The sequence below is a fragment of the Priapulus caudatus genome, unplaced genomic scaffold, assembly GCF_000485595.1.
Source record: "Priapulus caudatus unplaced genomic scaffold, Priapulus_caudatus-5.0.1 Scaffold349, whole genome shotgun sequence".
NCBI lineage: Eukaryota > Metazoa > Priapulida > Priapulimorpha > Priapulimorphida > Priapulidae > Priapulus > Priapulus caudatus.
Window position 1 is genome coordinate 449493 of NW_014577410.1, and position 1091 is coordinate 450583.

Sequence of the window (1091 nt, forward strand, 5' to 3'; positions counted from 1 at the left end):
CGCTGTCGCTCCGCGGCACTTGTTTATCTTGCAGCTTTAATGCGAGATAGGCAAGATAACCATGTTTACTCCTTAACTTAATAATGAACTTTTGGATTTTAGGCTTAAAAATTTTAAATACTGAAAGTCATAAGCAACAAGTTTACAACCACTGTGTCTTATTTGCAGTTTAGGAAACCAGCGACTATGGTGGATACCACACAGGGAGTGAAATTTGAAGCAGGTAAGTGTCACCAAAATTGAGAGCACTGTTTCTCACTTCCTGAAAGGTTTTTGGTGTACACTTTGTTGCTGACCGCATAGCCGTCACGATAACCAATTATTAAACATTTAATTGAGAAACCCAATTTACAAAAATAGCTTTTCATCAATATATGTCACATTATGAATCATACCACTGTGATTAAAACTAGTAGTAAAACGTAAAGACTTCAACAGAAAATTGCAATCTAGTTTATTGTGTGGGTGCTTGAATACCTCAAATTAACTATAATCCCTTAAATTTTACCAACTGCTTTATAATGATTGTATCCGAGCTTCTACGTTTAAGCAACAGCATCATAATTCTGTAATTCTAGCTCCCACGTTCCATCTGCTATTTCCTATGGATTCTATAACCTATAGGTATGATATCCTAGCTGCATCTGTGTTCCTTGATTCTGCCTCACTATCATAGCAACCTGCAGTGCAGTTGCACCTTTTCCCTGTAGTGTTCTCTCATGTCTAAGAAGATGTTGTGTTTACAGATACAAAGCTGACTCCCAGCCAGGCTGGAGGTGATGCGAGGCATGAAGTTGAGATGGATAAGTACGGCAACACGTGAGTATTCCATGCAGTATGCATTTGTCCGCCTTGATCTTCGTAACGAGTATAGGTGTATGTTAAAAATTACAATCAAAAAATTATATCTTTTGCAATATAGAAAAAAACGAATCGCTCCAGCTGTCTTGCGTAAACTGAAAACAGCTTGGCTGGATGCTTTCTACATTGCACTTACTTAGCTACTAAGCCTGTGCATACTGGTTACATATATCTTATAGCAGTTAGGAGACCAAGGGGCGAGTTAAACGTCAAGGTTCATTGTATTTAGG

The 1091-nt window shown here is 38.1% G+C and overlaps 1 protein-coding gene across 1 annotated transcript in view; it reads left to right on the plus strand.

The window, feature by feature from the left end:
• The first annotated feature begins 186 nt into the window (after positions 1-186).
• LOC106809368 (uncharacterized protein K02A2.6-like) overlaps positions 187-1091 on the plus strand; it is a 5110-nt gene continuing 4205 nt past the window's right edge. The window contains exons 1-2 of the mRNA XM_014812432.1: positions 187-223; positions 747-812. Of these exons, the coding sequence (XP_014667918.1) occupies positions 187-223; positions 747-812 (103 nt within the window). The remainder of the gene's footprint in view (positions 224-746; positions 813-1091) is intronic.